General features: G+C 40.4%; 1 protein-coding gene across 1 annotated transcript in view; it reads left to right on the plus strand.

Annotated features, from left to right (window-relative positions):
• LOC121373714 (coadhesin-like) overlaps nucleotides 1-11,822 on the plus strand; it is a 42,049-nt gene extending 30,227 nt beyond the window's left edge. The window contains exons 12-15 of the mRNA XM_041500453.1: nucleotides 3,454-3,645; nucleotides 4,370-4,561; nucleotides 8,779-8,870; nucleotides 9,533-11,822. Coding sequence (XP_041356387.1) covers nucleotides 3,454-3,645; nucleotides 4,370-4,561; nucleotides 8,779-8,870; nucleotides 9,533-9,583 — 527 coding nt within the window. The 3' untranslated portion in view covers nucleotides 9,584-11,822. The remainder of the gene's footprint in view (nucleotides 1-3,453; nucleotides 3,646-4,369; nucleotides 4,562-8,778; nucleotides 8,871-9,532) is intronic.
• The last annotated feature ends 7,825 nt before the right edge of the window (nucleotides 11,823-19,647 follow it).

The raw sequence follows: 19,647 nt of genomic DNA on the forward strand, positions 1-19,647 counted from the left end.
TCATTTTAACATATTTATAGGGTGCTAAGTCATATTTTAGACAAATTTATAGTTTTATGCAACATTTTAAGTAAATTTGAGGAGAAACCTTACCAAAAAACATAATTAAATTTGTTTTCACTATTGTGCCTTCTGTTCTTATTTATACACAACAATAAGCTTGTTAAACATATATTTAGATCTTCAGATGTAATCTTTTTTAAATAATCACTTAGTTTGCTCTCATGAAGAGCATTTTAAGTTTATACTAGATTCAGTACCAATTGTTTTTTTCAGATTTAATTATTTGCCTTGGAGTAAGTTGATAATTTACTTTATTGTTAAAGCTGTATTACCCAATGTTACTAGCTAAATAAAATGCTGGATTACAGATTGTAGGAATATATCCAATATACATATTTTATTCATCTGGATTAGAAAATAATGCAAGACAATAGATGTTCGGATAATTATGTCATTTAAAAACCAAAATTAAGTAATTAACCAAAAATAAATGTGTGAAAGCTGCACTGTAATTCCACATATCACAAATATTAAAACCTCCAACTACAGTAGGCTATAAATAAGATATAGTAAGTAATATTGGTGGCTGCCAATGGTTTTGATGGTTCATTATGAAAATCACCATGGTCGATGGATTTGAAATTCCCACACCTGGTAACTTGAAGACAATCAAACACAGCATTCAGGATTTCCTACCAAGGTTAGAGGTAGTCTGACTAATTTTGTTGTCTCTACATATATGCCTGAGTACAAACACCCAACTGACAGTAAATATCTTCAGGAGTTTTATTTTAAAACATTTGGTTGTTTAATATGACATATTACGTTTGTACAAAACGGTGTGCAATATATGTGCCTTATGAGGTTTACAATATATTTGGTTGCACTGTAGAAACAACAGTTTCAGTGAGGTTGTCAATTTATGTCAGAATACACCAGATCCTGGTTGTCATAAAAATACATAGCTGGACACTTTTTGAAAAATGTATGTTATCAGTATAGGCAGTACTAAACCAAATAATTTCCGGCTGGATAAAAGATCGAGGTTCACCCAACTTTTGATAGAGAAGTGAACACCACAAGTCCTTGATAAATGTGAGTGTGTTGGTTGTAAATAAACATAGTTTTATCTGGGAAAAAATGTATGCAATTTTATTTCATCTACTACGACTGTGCCAAGCACCCTTGAAACATGTATGGGGTACCTGTAAAAAAAGTACTCGAATTTTATGCGGAACTAGAGTAGTCATAGACGCTACCCGTTATCTTAGAAATGAGCAGCTTGACCCCTTTTTGTTCTTATTCACGTTAAGGGTGAGGGGTGGTAGTATTTGTATCTGTGGCTTTTTTGTCTATTGATACGCTGCAGGTAGGAGTTTTAGCCACATGTGTTACTACTGCCGTCTATGGGATTTGATTTGGTACCATACACCCATCAGGGAGAGAGAGAGAGATAGATAGAGAGATAGATAGAGAGAGAGAGAGAGAGAGAGAGAGAGAGAGAGAGAGAGAGAGAGAGAGAGAGAGAGAGAGAGAGAGAGAGAGAGAGAGAGAGAGAGAGAGAGTGTGTACCCTTTTAACATGCCCCTATTCCACTAAGGTTTCGGGCATGTCCATCTCGGGCCCGGCCTCTGGATAACCAGTCCGAAACAAAATTCTCCCAGTACGACGGACCCTCTCTCCACCAAAAACATATCCACGTTCATTGATAAAAAAACACGAAACATTTTATAAATAAAGCCAGAAAACAAGAACCAAAAGAAAAAGGAACGAACAGTCAACAATACAAACAGGCAAGAACAGTAATAACAAGAGCAATAACAGTATGAACACCGAAATTACATTGACATTAATTTTCTAAATGTTTCATACATTAATAGTTTATGTCTTCGGAAGATTGCAATAACGAAATAGCAACTCACCGGGTCTCCTAATTCGCTCGAGGCAAAGTGAGTATGGGGTTGGACATTTCATTACTGACTCCAGCCATGATTGAGTGCACAGCTAAGCTTAATGGCGAGCCAAGATTGAGTGCACCGCTAAGCTTAATGGCGAGCCAAGATCGAGCGCACCGCTAAGCTTAATGACGAGCGAAGATTGAGTGCACCGCTAAGCTTAATGGCGAGCCAAGATTGAGTGCACAGCTAAGCTTAATGACGAGCCAAGATTGAGTGCACAGCTAAGCTTAATGGCGAGCCAAGATTGAACGATCCGCTAATCTTAATGGTGAGCCAAGATCGAGCGCACCGCTAAGCTTAATGGCGAGCCAAGATTGAGTGCACAGCTAAGCTTAATGATGAGCCAAGATTGAGTGCACAGCTAAGCTTAATGGCGTGCCAAGATTGAGCGCACCGCTAATCTTAATGGTGAGCCAAGATCGAGCGCACCGCTAAGCTTAATGGCGAGCCGAGATCGAGCGCACCGCTAAGCTTAATGATGAGCCAAAATTGAGTGCACATCTAAGATTAATGGCGAGCCAATATTGAGTGCACATCTAAGCTTAATGGCGAGCCAAGATTGAGTGAGTGAGTTAGTGAGTGTACCCTTTTAACACGTTCCTATACCACTAAGGTTTCGGGCATGTCCATCTCGGGCTCGGCCTCTGGATAACCAGTCCGAAATAGAATTCTCCCAGTACGACGGACCCTCTCTCCACCAAAAACATATCCAAGTTCAACAATAAAGCACACAAAACGTCTTATAAATAAACCCAGAAAACAAGAACCAAAACAAAAAAGAACGAACAGTCAACAATACAAACCGTCAAGAACAGTAATAACAACAAGACCAATAACAGTATGAACACCGAAATTACACTGACATTAATTTTCTAAATGCTTTATACATTAATACTTTATGTCTACGAAAGATTGCAATAACGAAATAGCAACTCACCGGGTCTCCTAATTCGGTCGAGGCAAAGTGAGGATGGGGTTGGTCATTTCATTACTGACTCCAGCCATGATTGAGTGCATCGCTAAGCTTAATGGCGAGCCAAGATTGAGTGCACCGCTAAGCTTAATGGCGAGCCAAGACTGAGCGCACAGCTAAGCTTAATGGCGAGCCAAGATTGAGTGCACAGCTAAGCTTAATGACGAGCCAAGATTGAGTGCACAGCTAAGCTTAATGGCGAGCCATGATCGAGTGCACCGCTAAGCTTAATGATGAGCCAAGATTGAGTGCACAGCTAAGCTTAATTGGGAGATGTAAGCCACATACACTGAATGTGTTGAGTATGTGACTCGACATGTCCAATGATTACACGGCAGGCACCGTGTGACACGGCCATGTCTAGTAGTTCCATACTAAAAAGGACATTAATTATACAAAGGATTCGCCATTCATCTCTTTATTATCACATTTTGTGTATGTTTACCAAAAACAGTTTTTATCTCTGCCTCATAGAAAAAGATGAAAAAAGGAATACAATGAGATCATTTCTCATTCCAGTTAACGGGGCCTGGACCGCGTGGAAGCTAGATCGACTGGGCGACTGTAGTGTCACGTGCGGTGTGGGATCTCGGAGAAGATATCAGATACGAACGTGCACTAACCCAGCTCCACAAAATGGCGGCAAAGACTGTGGGACAGAGAACACACGTAACTTGCCAGAACCCTGTGACACAAAGGTCAAATGTCCAGGTAATATGATTTCATCTCTAAAAGTGAACACTACCCTTATATCACTAGTAACTCTATTCTGTAATACACATACTGAAAAAGGGGCGGGATGTAGCCCAGTGGTAAAGCACTCGCTTGATGCGTCAGTCTGGTATCGATCCCCGCCGGTAAGCCCATTGGGATATTTCTCGCTTCAGTCAGTGCACCACGACTGGTATATCAAAGGCCGTGGTATGTGCTATCCCTTTGCTATTAATGGAAAAAATGTAGCGAGTTTTCTCTCTAAGACAAAATTACCAAATGTTTGACATCCAATAGCCGATGATTAATATATCAATGTGCTCTAGTTGTGTCGTTAAACAAAACAAACTTTATCATACTGAAAAGGATTAAGTCTAAATCATGTCAAATACTCATTAATATGATACAAAAGAAAGGAAGGAATGGATTATTTAATAACGCACTAAAATCAATTTAAATACGGTTATATAGCATCAAACATATGGTTAAGGATCACACAGATAACGAGAGAGGGAATCCGCTGCTGCCACGCAATGGACTACTGTTTCCTATTACAGATAAGGAATATTTTATAGTTAGCATCCCACAGACAGGATAGTACATACCACGGCCTTTGTTATACCAGTTTTAGAAGACTGGCTGAAAAGAGAAATAACTCAAAGGTCGATTGTTTACTGATATAAGGCGTGTTTTTATTACTGCAGATATTTTTCTTTTATTTCAGTTGACGGAGGTTGGAGCAGATGGAAGCTAGATCGACTAGGTGACTGTAGTGTCACGTGCGATGTGGGATCTCGGACACGATATGAGATACGAACGTGCACCAACGCAGCTCCACAAAATGGCGGCAAAGACTGTGGAACAGAAAACAAACGTAGCTCATCAGAGTCTTGTGACACAAAGGTCAAATGTCCAGGTAACGATATAGCCATCTTACAGGTGTGTCCTTGATTAGAATTGGTGCTACATCAAGTAGTACTAAACCAAATAACTTCCGACTGGGTCAAAGTTGGAGTTGCACCCAACTTTTGATAGAGAAGTGAACACCACAAGTCCTTGATAAATGTGAGTGTGTTGGTTGTAAACAAACATAGTTTTATCTGGGCAAAAAATGTATGCAATTTTATTTCATCTAGTACTACTGTGTCAAGTAGCTTTGAAACATGTATGGGGTACCTGATAAAAAATATTCGAATTTTGTGCGGAACTAGGGTAGCCATAGACGGTACCCGTTATCTCAGAAATGATATCTTATTCACTTTAAGGGTGAGGGGAGGTAGTATTTATATCTGTGGCGTTTATTTCGATTGATACGCAGCATATAGGAGATTTAGCCACATTTGTTACTATTGTCGTCTATGGGATTTGATTTGGTAGAATACACCCATCAGGGGGAGTGAACGAGAGAGAGAGATAGAGAGAGAGAGAGAGAGAGAGAGAGAGAGAGAGAGAGAGAGAGAGAGAGAGAGAGAGAGAGAGAGAGAGAGAGAGAGAGAGAGTACCCTTTTAACATGTCCATATACCACTAAGGTTGCGAGCATGTCCATCTCGGGCCCGGCCTCTGGATAGCCAGTCCGGGACAGAGTTCTCCCACTACGACGGACCCCCTCCCCACCAAAAACATACCCAAGTTGAACAATAAAAAACACGAAACATTTTATAAACAAAGCCAGAAAACAAGAACCAAAAGAAAAAGGAACGAACAGTCAACAATACAAACAGGCAAGAACAGTAATAACAAGAGCAATAACAGTATGAACACCGAAATCACATTAACATTAATTTTCTAAATGTTTCATACATTAATAATTTATATCTACGGAAGATTGCAATGACGAAATAGCAACTCACCGGGTCTTCTAATTCTGAATAAAGCAACACACACAGTCATTGTCTTGCCTGCCTTAGGTAAGATATGTGATAAGACTTTTGGTGAAACATATTATTCCATCTGGACAGCAAATTCCTGTACTTCGACATAATTATATAAGTTTGATTTTTAATTTTATCCTATTCATATCCTTACCTTTGTTTGACACCACAATAGCCGATGCGTGTTAAACATCCGTTCGTTCATTTATTCACTCCTGTAATTCACTTGAACTAGTATCAGTGTGTTAGGTACAATTGTCCTTGAAACATGACTGGGACATCATTAAAATTAGGATGACAAAGTCAGTACAGATTTAAGGTAGTCAAAACCTCTTCCTGTTAAAATTTGAAACTGGCAGCATACCCACGCCACCATGTTGTTTTATTTACTTCGAATTTGAGAGGTTATAGTATTTATATCCGTCCTGTATATTGTGATTTAAACGTTGGATGTAGAAGCTGTGGCCACACACAGTTATGTTTCTGTTGGCGACTATGGGAATAGCTTTGATTTTATACATTATTAAAAAAACGTTTGTTTTGTTTAACGACACCACAAGAGCACATTGATTAATTAATCACTTGCTACTGAATGTCAAACGTATCGTACTTATGACTCGTAGTCATCAGAGGAAACCCGCTACATTTTCCCTAATGCAGCAAGGGATCTTTTATTATGCACTTTCCCACAAACAGGAAAGCACATATCACGGTGTGTGTCCAGTTGTGGTGCACTGGTTGGAACGAGAATATATATATATATATATATATATATATATATATATATATATATATATATATATATATATATATATATATATTACACATTATTAAACCCCAATGTCCCAATATGGTGACATATTCTGGGACATAGATCCTTTGTCAGTTATTATTTTCTAGGGTAATACAGTTCCGGCAATGAAGAGTTTACCTCTGTATCTGTCAGTGAAAACCGGCGTCGTGGTTAGGCCATCGGTCAACAGACTGGTAGGTACTGGGTTCGGATCCCAGTCGAGGCATGGGATTTTAAATCCAGATACCAACTCCAAACCCTGAGTGAGTGCTCCGCAAGACTCAATGGGTAGGTGTAAACCACTTGCACCGACTAGTGATCCATAACTGGTTCAACAAAGGCCATGGTTTGTGCTATCCTGCCTGTGGGAAGCGCAAATAAAGGATCCCTTGCTGCTAATCGGAAAGAGTAGTCCATGAAGTGGCGACAGCGGGTTTCCTCTCAAAATCTGTGTGGTCCGTAACCATATGTCTGACGCCATATAACCGTAAATAAAATGTGTTCAGTGCGTCGATAAATAAAACATTTCTTTTTTTTCTGTCAGTGAAATATCAAAATGGGGTAGACAAAAATCGAAATACCCACACCCTAAAAAGCTTAAAATCCCCACAAATTAACAACAAAGAAACAAACACAACAATCCCCCTCCTCCCCCAACCCACAACAAAATCAAACAAATAACAACACTAAATAAACAAAACAAACAAGTACTTTAAATACCACACACACACACACACACACACACAGACACACACAGACACACCGCCCCAAACAACATACGAACGACGCCACATAAACAACCCATACATAAAAAACCCAAACAAACAACCAAACAAAAAACTAGCAACAGATAAACAAATCAGATAGCTCAAGAAATGCTTCAGATAGCCCTTCCACTCTTCCCCACTCCAAAAATACAAAGAAAACACAAAACACATAAAATACAAAACTGTTGTCAAAACACACACATGCATTCCACACCCACACACACAAACAAACACGCACGTACCCACGCACATCCACACGCACACACATCCACACCCACACACACACATGCACTCCACACCCACACCCACAAACACACACGCACGCACCCACACACATCCACACGCACACACACCCACACACATCCACACATCACACACGCACGCACCCACACCCACACCCACACCCACACCCAGCCACACGCACGCACACACATACACAAACACACAGATCACACGCACACAGGCAATTAGCCCCTATTTGGTGTGATCAATCGGGGAAACATTTTCTATAGTTCCCACCCGTGACACGTGGGAGACAGACGTGTTTTGTGTTGCATCTTTCCATTGAGTCTAGTGGTGTACTCACTCTAGGTCGGAGCTGATATTCAAATACAAAATCACCTATTGCCACTAGTAGGACTGGAACCTAGTACCTACCAGCCTTCGGTCCGATGACTTTACCACCACAAAGGCCGATAGTATCTGGCATAGTTGCTGTGGTGGTCATATAGGTCATGATCCATGTACCTTCGGTCCGATGACTTTACCACCACAAAGGCCGATAGTATCTGGCATAGCTGGTGTCGGTGGTCATGTGGGTCATGTTCCATGGTCCTTCGGTCTGATGACTTTACCAAAGGACGATGACTTTACCACCACAAAGGCCGATAGTATCTGGCATAGCTGGTGTCGGTGGTCATGTGGGTCATGTTCCATGTACCTTCGGTCTGATGACTTTACCAAAGGCCGATGACTTTACCACCACAAAGGCCGATAGTATCTGGCATAGCTGGTATCGGTGGTCATGTGGGTCATGTTCCATGGTCCTTCGGTCTGATGACTTTACCAAAGGCCGATGACTTTTCCACCACAAAGGCCGATAGTATCTGGCATAGCTGGTGTCGGTGGTCATGTGGGTCATGTTCCATGGTCCTTCGGTCTGATGACTTTACCAAAGGCCGATGACTTTTCCACCACAAAGGCCGATAGTATCTGGCATAGCTGGTGTCGGTGGTCATATGGGTCATGATCCATGTACCTTCGGTCTGATGACTTTACCAAAGGCCGGTGACGTTACCACCACAAAAGCCGATAGTATCTCGCATAGTTGGTGTGGTGGTCATATGGGTCATGATCCATGTACCTTCTGTCCGATGACTTTACCACCACAAAGGCCGATAGTATCTAACATAGATGGGGACGGTGGTCATGTGAGTCATAATTCATGTACCTTGTATATTAAGCTATCACATCCACAACATGACTCGTAGACAGAACCAGTGCTGGTGTCCACACACCAATGTGGGTGGTCCCAAATATAACATCGTGGTTACGCAAATGGTGATGAGATGTTTATCTCATAAATACTATAAAAAAAAAAAAAATTCACAAAATGCAGCCACGATAAACTAACGACAATATTTAATCTACTACTGATATTGTAATTACTAGTAGTCTGAAAGATTTCGATATTCCTCTTAGGGAGCAGTGTTTGGCCCAGGTCTCATTGCAGCCGTGTCGGTGTCTGGAGTCTTCCTCATATTCCTTGTTGCGGCTGCTGTCATCTTCTTCAGGTGATATTTTATTTCTTCTTTTCTAAAGATTTTGTGTTAACAACAGGCAGGAATTGTAGTTGTAGAATGGCATAAGAATCTTCTTTAGACCAAAGTTAAATCACGACGTCATCTAAGTATGCTGTCTTGGGAACGTAAGTATGTGGACAATCTTTCCAGGGTAGTGGGTTAATGGTTAGATTTTAGAAAAAATAGAAGCGTTTGTAGTAACCTTACACTTATAGATGTGTACAGAAAAGGTGAGATGTGTCTCGGTCAGACAGAGAGAGAGAGAGAGAGAGAGAGAGAGAGAGAGAGAGAGAGAGAGAGAGAGAGAGAGAGAGAGAGAGAGGGGGGGGGGGGCAGACATACATACAGATATACAGAGTACAGAGACAGAGAGACAGACAGACAGGTATATATAGAGTACATATACAGAGAGACAGTCAGAGAGAGACAGAGTACAGAGACAGAGAGATACAGAGTACATAGGCAGATAGACAGACACAGAGATACAGAGTACAGAGACAGAGAGACAGACAGAGATATACAGAGTACAGAGACAGAGAGACACGATTCCAAATGTCAAAGATTGTACTACATTTGCTGGATTGACTTTCACCAGTCTAATCTCATGGACATACTTTCTAGATAGTTTACAGGAGAAAACATATTTATTTCAGATTGAGAAGAAGAATTGGAAAGAAGAAATCAAATGCAACATACGACAATGACGTCACAAGGCCAGAGAGAGCCGAATCTGAGACTGAGAATCATTATGAGACTCTGTTTTCAACACGGTCGCCTGAAAATGTGTATGACGTCACAAGGCCAGAGAGTGCTGAGTCCAAAGCTGAGACTCTTTACGAGACTACGTCTTCACGGTCGCCTGAAAACCTCTACGAGGGTCTGTCGAAGATCCGGGAAGACCCCAATGATGCTCCAGTGACGGCACATACACTATCGCTAACTTCTCAACAGACGGCAATGTGCTAACTTCGCTAACTAACGCTAACAGACGGCAATGTGTATGATGAGACCGACTGATTGTCAACCCATGGATACCATGCCAATTAGAATTAGTAACTCTTGAAATGTATGAAAATTAGAATTAGTAACACATGACAACTATGGGAATTTGAATTATTAACTCTTAAAAACTCTTGAATTTTAGTAACTCTTGAAAACTATGTTGTTGTTTTCATTAGATATCTTACTTATTAATGTATCTCTTAACACCGGTTGCTAATAAAGCAGAATGTGTCTTACAGAGCCGTGAAACAGAAATAATTATTTCTGGAATTTTATTCGAGTTAAACTATGGTGGCTCATTCTTTAATATGTGATAAAAAGAAATGTATTCATCTATTTTTTTAAAAACACGTGATTCCTTCCCAAGTGTTCTCTTAATACTATGTTTCACTCTCCTGGATTTATGATAAGCCATTTTGTATTATACATATTATTCGGCAAGATTTTGTTTTTCAAACACTCTAAATAAAATGCAGAAGTAAATATATTTTTGCGTGGTACTCCTACACGAACTATTTTACTAGAGAACTTGCTTGTCACATTATTCGATGTTCATAGCCTTTAAATGCCACGTGGATTATCAATAAACTCTAAAGAAATAAACGAATCGCACCTCAAATGGAGGGGGAGTTGATATACTAATATTTCAAATACTTAAATATTAAAACAATTTTTTTTAGAGACTACACACAATAGCAACTAAAAGTTATTGTGCTCGAATGTTTGCTTTAAACAAAACCCTTAAAGATAGGTACAAATTTAACGTGTAACTATAAAACAATTTAACAACAATGAAAATGATCAACTGTTGATTAATGACTGTTGCTTCATGTATCTTTTAACTTTTGACTATTATAATAAACATAAACAAGGATTTTTGAGCTTGTATCATTTTCGCAGAAGCTAGCCATATGCTGGTGAAATGTTTAATTATTAACTATTGGATAGAATGAACATTTGTATTAGTAACTCTTACAAACTGAACATATTTGAATTAGTAAATCTTTGAGACTGAGTGACTCAAGGAGACCAAGATATTTTGAATTGGGTGATTTTTGTAGACGGACTATTTCTGTATTTCTTTTTTATATTTCTTTTTAATTAATTGTCTATTGTATATTGATGTCTTATGTTCAATATATTTACAGCGACACAACTAGGGCAGTTCGAAAAATAAGAGACACCATCATCACAATGATTGCCCTCGATTTCGCATAAGTTATTGCAAATAGCAAGTAGTTATACAATAACAAGTAGTAGTAGTAGTAGTAAAAAATTGTTTAATACATATTGACATATACACAGTTTAGGGGTTTTAGTTTTACTTCTTGTAAATACAATACTTTTAAATGTTTTGATAGTATTTTAATATCTCTCATAACTTGTGGGTTGTGTACTTTTACAACTGTATTACTGTATTATTACTGTTGAACTCTTGTTTTTATTTTAATCTGTACACAAGGTGAGACGTAAATAAAGAATGTGTCTGTCTGTCTACATTCGTTAATAATTCTCTCATTGAATCACCAACAATCACCAAACGTCCTATATAGGAATATCAAAAGACATTGAATCACCAACAATCACCAAACGTCCTATATAGTAATATCAAAAGACATTGAATCACCAACAATCACCAAACGTCCTATATAGGAATATCAAAAGACATTGAATCACCAACAATCACCAAACGTCCTATATAGGAATATCAAAAGACATTGTTGTTTTCAATCGATTACTTTCAAAGCAACGAGATCCACGTGACATTGAGGTGAGAAATTGTGGAAAAATCAAAAGCAGCCTTCGATAGACTCGGATTTTTACTGAAAAACATAATTCATCAGATATTTCGCTTCCACGTTTACTAATTCACACCCACGTGTCAGTAGTTTGTAGTTGTCAGTAGAAAATGTTATGCGATAAATGTGTGAATTGGCAAAATATTGTTATTTATTTTTATTATTATTTTCTTTTAATTAATATTACTATTATTATTATTATTATTATTTTCCCAAACCTCTGAATCATACCTTTGAACATCTCAAACAAGTTTATAGATTAATCCATACTCGATCAAAGGCCTTGGACATATCCCAGAATACCGCATATAATAATAATAATAATAATAATAATAATAATAATTATTATTATTATTATTATTATTATTATTATTATTATTATTATTATATTTTATTTTATTATTATTTATTTATTTATTTATGTATTTATCATCTGCATACAGTAGCTATTGATGATAATTTATATTATTTTATTTGTTCCCAACAAGATATTGGGAAAGGGAGAGACGTTAATGACATGGTATGGACACTTTATAATTACAATTAGTGAACTAAGACTGGATACACTGACAACAGATCCTATCCGGATAAAAACGGGTTGATCCATCTTGAAGTTTGGTGTATCAGCGGTATAACTTGCATCCTGTCAGGAAACCCCTAGACTAAAACATGAATCTATGACGTGTAGTAGTGCTGTGCAGAAGTACGTATTTGGAGAAGACGAATCCGTTAAAACCAGTGATAATCAGTCGCCATGGTATCCGAATGGTACGAGATGTTATCAAGTCAAGAAAATAGTAACAAGGGATGACCCAGCTAGCTATTTGTTCTTACAGTAGGCTAATTTTCCAATGCTGCTAGGACGCGGAGGAAAGGAGTCTCTCTTTAAAAAACAAGAAAGTTTGTTTTGTTTAATGACACCACTAGAGCACATTGCTTTATTAATCATCGGCTATTGGATGTCAAACATTTGTTAATTTTGACACAGTCATAGATATGAAAAATGTTTTATTTAACGACGCACTCAACACATTTTATTTACGGTTATATGGCGTCAGACATATGGTTACGGATCACACAGATTTTGAGAGGAAACCCGCTGTCGCCACTACATGGGCTACTCTTCCGATTAGCAGCAAGGGATCTTTTATTTGCACTTCCCACAGGCAGGATAGCACAAACCATGGCCTTTGTTGAACCACTTATGGATCACTGGTCGGTGCAAGTGGTTTACACCTACCCATTGAGCCTTGCGGAGCACTCACCCAGGGTTTGGAGTCGGTATCTGGATTAAAAATCCCATGCCTCGACTGGGATCCGAACCCAGTACCTACCAGCCTGTAGACAGATGGCCTACCACGACGCCACCGAGGCCGGTCAATCATAGATATGAAACCCGCTACATTTTTCCATTAGTAGCAAGGGATTTGTTTTATGCACCATCCCACAGACATGATAGCACATACCACGTCCTTTAATATACCAGTTAGGTTAGAGCGAAAAATAGCCCAATAGGCCCACCGACGGGGATCGATCTTAGACCGACCGCGCACCAAGCAAGCGTTTTACCACTGGGCTACGTCCCGACCCTCTCTAAAAAGGAATCCACCCTAATGGAGCATGCTTTTGAAACGAGAAGCATCCAGTCAGTCCCATATCTGTCTGCGTGTGCATCGCTAGCCGCCCTAGTTCTCACTCTGTGAAGCATCCAGTCAGTCCCATATCCGTCTGCTTGTGCATCGCTAGCCGCCCTAGTTCTCACTCTGTGAAGCATCCAGTCAGTCCCATATCCGTCTGCTTGTGCATCGCTAGCCGCCCTAGTTCTCACTCTGTGAAGCATCCAGTCAGTCCCATATCCGTCTGCTTGTGCATCGCTAGCCGCCCTAGTTCTCACTCTGTGAAGCATCCAGTCAGTGCCATATCCGACTGCTCGTGCATCGCTAGCCGCCCTAGTTCTCACTCTGTGAAGCATCCAGTCAGTCCCATATCCGTCTGCTCGTGCATCGCTTGCCGCCCTAGTTCTCACTCTGTGAAGCATCCAGTCAGTCCCATATCCGTCTGCTCGTGCATCGCATGCCGCCCTAGTTCTCACTCTGTGAAGCATCCAGTCAGTCCCATATCCGTCTGCTTGTGCATCGCTTGCCGCCCTAGTTCTCACTCTGTGAAGCATCCAGTCAGTCCCATATCCGTCTGCTTGTGCATCGCTAGCCGCCCTAGTTCTCACTCTGTGAAGCATCCAGTCAGTCCCATATCCGTCTGCTTGTGCATCGCTAGCCGCCCTAGTTCTGACTCTGTGAAGCATCCAGTCAGTCCCATATCCGTCTGCTTGTGCATCGCTAGCCGCCCTAGTTCTGACTCTGTGAAGCATCCAGTCAGTCCCATATCCGTCTGCTTGTGCATCGCTAGCCGCCCTAGTTCTGACTCTGTGAAGCATCCAGTCAGTCCCATATCCGTCTGCTTGTGCATCGCTAGCCGCCCTAGTTCTGACTCTGTGAAGCATCCAGTCAGTCCCATATCCGTCTGCTTGTGGATCGCTAGCCGCCCTAGTTCTGACTCTGTGAAGCATCCAGTCAGTCCCATATCCGTCTGCTTGTGGATCGCTAGCCGCCCTAGTTCTGACTCTGTGAAGCATCCAGTCAGTCCCATATCCGTCTGCTTGTGCATCGCTAGCCGCCCTAGTTCTGACTCTGTGAAGCATCCAGTCAGTCCCATATCCGTCTGCTTGTGCATCGCTAGCCGCCCTAGTTCTGACTCTGTGAAGCATCCAGTCAGTCCCATATCCGTCTGCTTGTGCATCGCTAGCCGCCCTAGTTCTCACTCTGTGAAGCATCCAGTCAGTCCCATATCCGTCTGCTTGTGCATCGCTAGCCGCCCTAGTTCTCACTCTGTGAAGCATCCAGTCAGTCCCATATCCGTCTGCTTGTGCATCGCTAGCCGCCCTAGTTCTCACTCTGTGAAGCATCCAGTCAGTCCCATATCCGTCTGCTTGTGCATCGCTAGCCGCCCTAGTTCTCACTCTGTGAAGCATCCAGTCAGTCCGATATCCGTCTGCTTGTGCGTCGCTAGCCGCCCTAGTTCTCACTCTGTGAAGCATCCAGTCAGTCCCATATCCGTCTGCTTGTGCATCGCTAGCCGCCCTAGTTCTCACTCTGTGAAGCCATTGGATATAAGATATAAATATAAAATAGACAAATCATTTTAACATAAAAATGAACTATGAAATGTAGCTTCACGGAGACAATTTTGTTTTGTCTATATATTATTGTAGAGTATGGTGATTTGTATCAGCAATGCTTGAAGACTATCAGAGTTTGAATTAGTAACTACGAACATTTGAATTAATAACTCTTGAACACTGAAACTGAAAAATTAATTTAGTAGATCTTCGATACCGTGAGAGTTTGAATTCGTGTTGCTTGGAGATTATAAGAATTTGAATTCGTGAACGTGTCTCCAAGCTTTACGCAATATGAAGCTGGACCATCCCTTAATTGGGATGGTGATACGAAAGTGTGTCTTTTTATCTATAGCCAACAAAGATGTATTTTGTTAGGTGCCCAGCCATGTTGGCATCAGGCGTAATGAAAACACAGATTCTGCTTCCAAGTCTGCTTTGGATCTGCCTTGTGCCAGGGTTGGTGTACCGTATACCGATTTTAAATATAGTATTAACCAATGTATCTTTTCGACATGAATGGGGCGGTGCGGTTACGAACAAGCTTCATACCATCAAGCCAGTCTTGAGAGAGTGGCAGTCATCCTATAGACAGTGCAGGAGGGATGAAATTGTCTTGTGTCGTGCCTGCATCGGTCATACTTGACCCATTCATTTATCTTAAAGAAAGATCCTCCACCCCAGTGTGAGCACTGTCAGTGTACTCTGACTGTGCGCCACATTTTGGTGGAGTGTACTCAGCTCAAGGCAACTAGAAAAGATATATCTGGAGAGCGATCTGTGATGGAATTCTTTTGATTCCATCCAGAAATTATTTTACAATTTTTACGTGACACTGAGTTTTATTATAAATTTTAATTATATCTATCTGTGATATTTGTATGTTTACACAGTCCTTTACACTGTGTTTTTATTTAACTTTTGAATGTTTATACTGATGTTGATCATCACATTGGTTTGCATTTACCATATGTATTTTTCGTGCTGGGGTGTCGTTAAACATTCATTCATTCATTTGAATTCGTGAAATATGGAGGGGCGGGACGTAGCTTAATGGTAAAGCGCTCGCTGGATGCGAGGTCAGTTTGTGATCGATCCCCGTCGTGGCCCGATTGGGCTATTTCTGGTTCCAGCTGGTGCACCAAAACTGGTATATCAAAGGTTGTGGTATGTGCTATCCTGTCTGTGGGATGGTGCATATAAAAGATCCCTTGCTGCTAATCGAAAAGAGTAGCCCATGAATTGGCGACAGCGGGTTTCCCCTCTCAACATCTGTCTAACCATATGTCCGACGTCATATAACCGTAAATAAAATGTGTCGAGTGCGTCGTTAAATAAAACATTTCCTTCCTTTGTGAAATATAGTTTTCTGACATCACTCGTTGACATAAAAATCGTATTCGAAAAAAAAATAATGAAATAGACTGCATTTAGTGTCATTATTACAAAGTATGTTTGAAATTTAATTATATGGATTGTCTTTTGTTTCTTTTACGTTCATCTAGGTATGAAAACAAATCATCCGCAAACTATGCGTGAATTTGGAGCTTGACAGCTCATATCCTGGAAGATGCCAACTGTTGGGGATGAGGAGCAGCAAGACTTGCAAATACTGTGTTGTCTAGTAGAGCCAAAGAGACCTTTGTGAATTAGGCCCCGGTCTCTTAGGCTCCGTTAGACAGCAAAACATCCTCTTTGCAAGTCTTTTAGCATTGCACTGCGACATTTTGAGAGGAAACCCGCTGTTGCCACTACATGGGCTACTGTTTCCGATTAACAGCAAGGGATCTATTATTTGCGCTTCCCACAGGCAGGATAGCACAAACCATGACCTTTTTTGAACCAGTTATGGATCACTGGTCGGTGCAAGTGGTTTACATCTACCCATTGAGCCTTGCGGAGCACTCACTCAGGGTTTGGAGTCGGTATCTGTATTAAAAATCCCATGCTTCGTCTGAAATCCGAACCCAGTATCTAACAGCCTGTAGACCGATGACCTAACCACGACGCCACCGAGGCCGGTACCTCTGAAGGAAAACCAGGTTAGTAAATTCTGCCCAAAATGTTTAACATCCAATAGCCAATGATTAATTAATCGATGTCCCCTAGTGCTGTCCTTGAACAAAACAAACATTAAGTGAAGGAAATGTTTCATTTAACGATGCTCTCAACACATTTTATTTACGGTTTTATGGCGTCGGATATGTGATTAAGGACTTCACAGATATTGAGAGAGGAAACCCGCTGTCTCCACTTCATGGACTTCTTTTTTCCAATTAGTACAAAGGGATCTTTTATATGCACCATCCCATAGACATGGTAGTACATACCACGGCCTTTGATATGCCTATCCTGATGCACTGGTTGGAACGAAAAATAGCTCAATGGGCCCACCGACGGGGATAGATCCTAAACCGGCAGCGCATCAAGCGAGTGCTTTACCACTGGGCTACGTCCCACCCCAAACATTAAGTGAAGACTGTGTTACCATCAGTTTCACAACCAATAGCTGATGGTTAATTAATCAGTTATCTCCCTGTGGTGATACAACAAAACAGACCTTTTCAGTTCTTCATTGTACAGAAATATGGGCTCAGTTGTTCGAAACCTGGCTTAACTTAATCACTGTTTAATACTAACTGTGAGGTAAAGTCCTTAACCCAGCGTTAGCGCTAACCCAGGTTTTATTGATCACGGATAAAGCTTTTGTCGTTAAGATTTATTAAATTTACGTTGCTTAATTGTGTGGAGAAAAATGCTAGGCGTGAACGTCTGGCTAGAATAAGAAATTAGTCGCTGCATATGGTACTTTAGACTAACACATTATAATGGATCCATTATTCGTGCTAAGAATGGCAATTAATTGGAGAGAGAGAACAATGTTGGTATACATAGTATGTACATGGCATACATAGTATAGTACCTAAACTGGATCCCCCAGTCGCTAAAGTGCCCGTGTTAAGCGACCACTGTAAATTGTATTAACGTTTGCTTTATGTTAAACAACAGTGACAAGGTGCAGAGGATAAGCAATTTTCACACCTTCACGGATACTAGTACCCATTCAGGCTGACAACTCCACAGTGTAGCAGTTAAGAACCTGTGAGTGTGGAACGCATTTAGTCGCCTCTGGGTTATCTAAGCTTGACCGTGGTAGATTAATCTACCGAGGACAATACTCTGCGTGGAGTAATTATTACATCAAATGAGAAGACAAACTTGTGAGAGAATGACACCTAAACGGTTAAATTAGTGCTGTTCAATTACATTATTTCTAAAGAAGGCGACATGTGGAAACATTCCCAGTCTGGAGCTCGATGTGGTAAGACGTATTTGTTTCGCTTGTGCACACTGCACGTGCTTTCGCTGCTCGACTTGGGGATCCTTCACTCGCTTGTTTTTGTTAGCGAAGTGAAGTTTTCTACTGGGATGTATGCGGACATTGGAACTGATTGAACGCTGGAACGCTTCTCGTTTCGACAGTTGGATTCTTTTTAGCGAGATTCCTTGCCTCCACGTCATTTCTCCGTCTGACTATGTTGACTTGTTTTTTTTCGTGACTCGTATGACGGCCATTCTGCAGAACGACACGGTTGTTCGCGTTTAGTCTCTACGTGTCCGAGCCTGTCCTAGCAGCACTGGAAGAGTGACCGCCCCACTCTAAGAAGAAGTAGGAAGTGGGGTCGGCCCCTACTACTCTTTTCTAGACTTTACTTTGTTTTATTGTGATACCATCTCGTATCCTCCGGAGTCGGGCCCGTCCGCACCACTATACCAACCCATGATGACCGGACTATACCCTAGTCTGATTCTCTCTCGTTCAGACGGATCCGCCTTCTCAAGATCCGTATTTCAGCACAGCACTACACCTTCAACGTCTATTTACTGTCAATCTAGGGGTCCCTACAAGCTGTGCACCCTAACGGCCTTAACGAGGCCACTCACGTGGACATGTAGATCGTTCAAAAGTTTATGTCGAAATTACTTTCTTTTTTTAATATTATTAAATAGTCCGATCCTCTCTTCTTTCTCTTCTTTATTTTTGGACTGTCCTAAAATGCTCCAAATTATATATATTCGACCGAGCAGTCAATTCTTTTTATTTTTGGCTTGTAACTTCTTTTTTTTCGCACTCGCACTCGTACATGTGGAAAGGTGATTTAAAAAAAAATATATAGATAACATATCCATCAATTAGCAGTACAGACGGTCAAAAAAAGAGAAGAAGATGAAATACAGATTGTAAGAGTTGCACCTGTATTCAGATAAATCGTTTTGCATATTTTATTAGTTGGATTAAAAATCCAGGTCTCCCTGCTGTTACAAACTTCACCCTATCTAAAGTTGGAAAGAGAAGTGACTTCGCTCTATGATTTTGACCTCGCGTGAGGTCTGTATATATATAATAATACATACATACAAACATACATGCATACATACATAATTATTATATACATGCATATATATATATATATATATATATATATATATATATATATATATATCTATATATCTGTGTGTGTGTGTGTGTGTGTGTGTGTGTGTGTGTGTGTGTGTGTGTGTGTGCGCGCGTGTGTGTGTGTGGTTGTGTACACATGCATATACTATTATCCTGTTCAATTATTTAGACCCAAAGTTTTTTGCAAATGTTACGTTTATTTCCTATTCGATATTTGTTTTTTTTGCATTTACATGAAAACAAACCCAAACCCCGACAGGTTTTATATACAAATCATCATATAAAATGCACGAAGTTGACTTAATTCCACTTTTTAAAAATCTCTGTGTGTTC

The sequence above is a fragment of the Gigantopelta aegis genome, chromosome 5, assembly GCF_016097555.1.
Source record: "Gigantopelta aegis isolate Gae_Host chromosome 5, Gae_host_genome, whole genome shotgun sequence".
In the NCBI taxonomy this organism is placed as follows: domain Eukaryota; kingdom Metazoa; phylum Mollusca; class Gastropoda; order Neomphalida; family Peltospiridae; genus Gigantopelta; species Gigantopelta aegis.